The following is a 677-nucleotide window of genomic DNA, read 5'->3' on the forward strand; positions in this document are numbered from 1 at the left end:
TCCCCATTGGGGTGCCCCTGTCCCCATTGGGGTGCCCCTGCCTCCACTGGGGGTCCCTGTCCCCATTGGGGGGTCCCTGTCCCTACTGGGGTGCCCCTGTCCCCCATTGGGGGGTCCTTGTCCCCCATTGGGGGGTCCCTGTCCCCATTGGGGTGTCCCTGTCCCCCATTGGGGGGTCCCTGTCCCTACTGAGGCTTCTTTGTCCTTTACTGGAGGGTCCCCTTCCCCCCAGGACGTCCTTCTCCTTTCAGGGGGGTCTCCGAGTCCCACGGGGGGGTCCTTATCCCCTTTCGGGGTCCCCCTGTCCCCACTGAGGTGCCCCAACCCCCCCCTACCTGTCACAGCCCTGGGACGTATCCCCAAACTCGTGCACGTGCAGCCCATGCGGGCCGGGCCGCAGCCCATCGATGACTCCATCCACCAAACAGAGCTGAGGAGAAACCTGCAGGAATCTCACCAAACCCCTCACGGCTCCGGCGCCGGACAGCGCCGCCACCGCCGCCGTTGTGTCGCCTCCTTTGGGACCCCCGGGGACCCCCAGACCCCGCAGCACCGCGCGGCGCCCGCTGGATTCCAGCAGCTCCTTCACACGTTCGGATCCGAGCTGGGCCTCCAGCAGCACCGTCTGCGTCTCGGGGCGCAGCTCCAGCAGCTGCACGCCTGGAAATTATGGGGGG

The 677-nt window shown here is 67.8% G+C and overlaps 1 protein-coding gene across 1 annotated transcript; it reads right to left on the minus strand.

Moving 5' to 3' along the window:
• Window positions 1-314: 314 nt before the first annotated feature.
• On the minus strand, window positions 315-664 carry LOC109364189 (copper chaperone for superoxide dismutase-like; the record flags this gene model as incomplete). The annotated part of the gene is made up of 1 exon (XM_019610803.2): window positions 315-664. A coding segment is annotated over one exon (333 nt), but the record flags the coding sequence as incomplete, so codon positions are not given.
• Window positions 665-677: the final 13 nt, after the last annotated feature.

Source organism: Meleagris gallopavo (assembly GCF_000146605.3).
Source record: "Meleagris gallopavo isolate NT-WF06-2002-E0010 breed Aviagen turkey brand Nicholas breeding stock chromosome 12 unlocalized genomic scaffold, Turkey_5.1 Chr12_random_7180001957622, whole genome shotgun sequence".
Taxonomy (NCBI): Eukaryota; Metazoa; Chordata; class Aves; order Galliformes; family Phasianidae; genus Meleagris; species Meleagris gallopavo.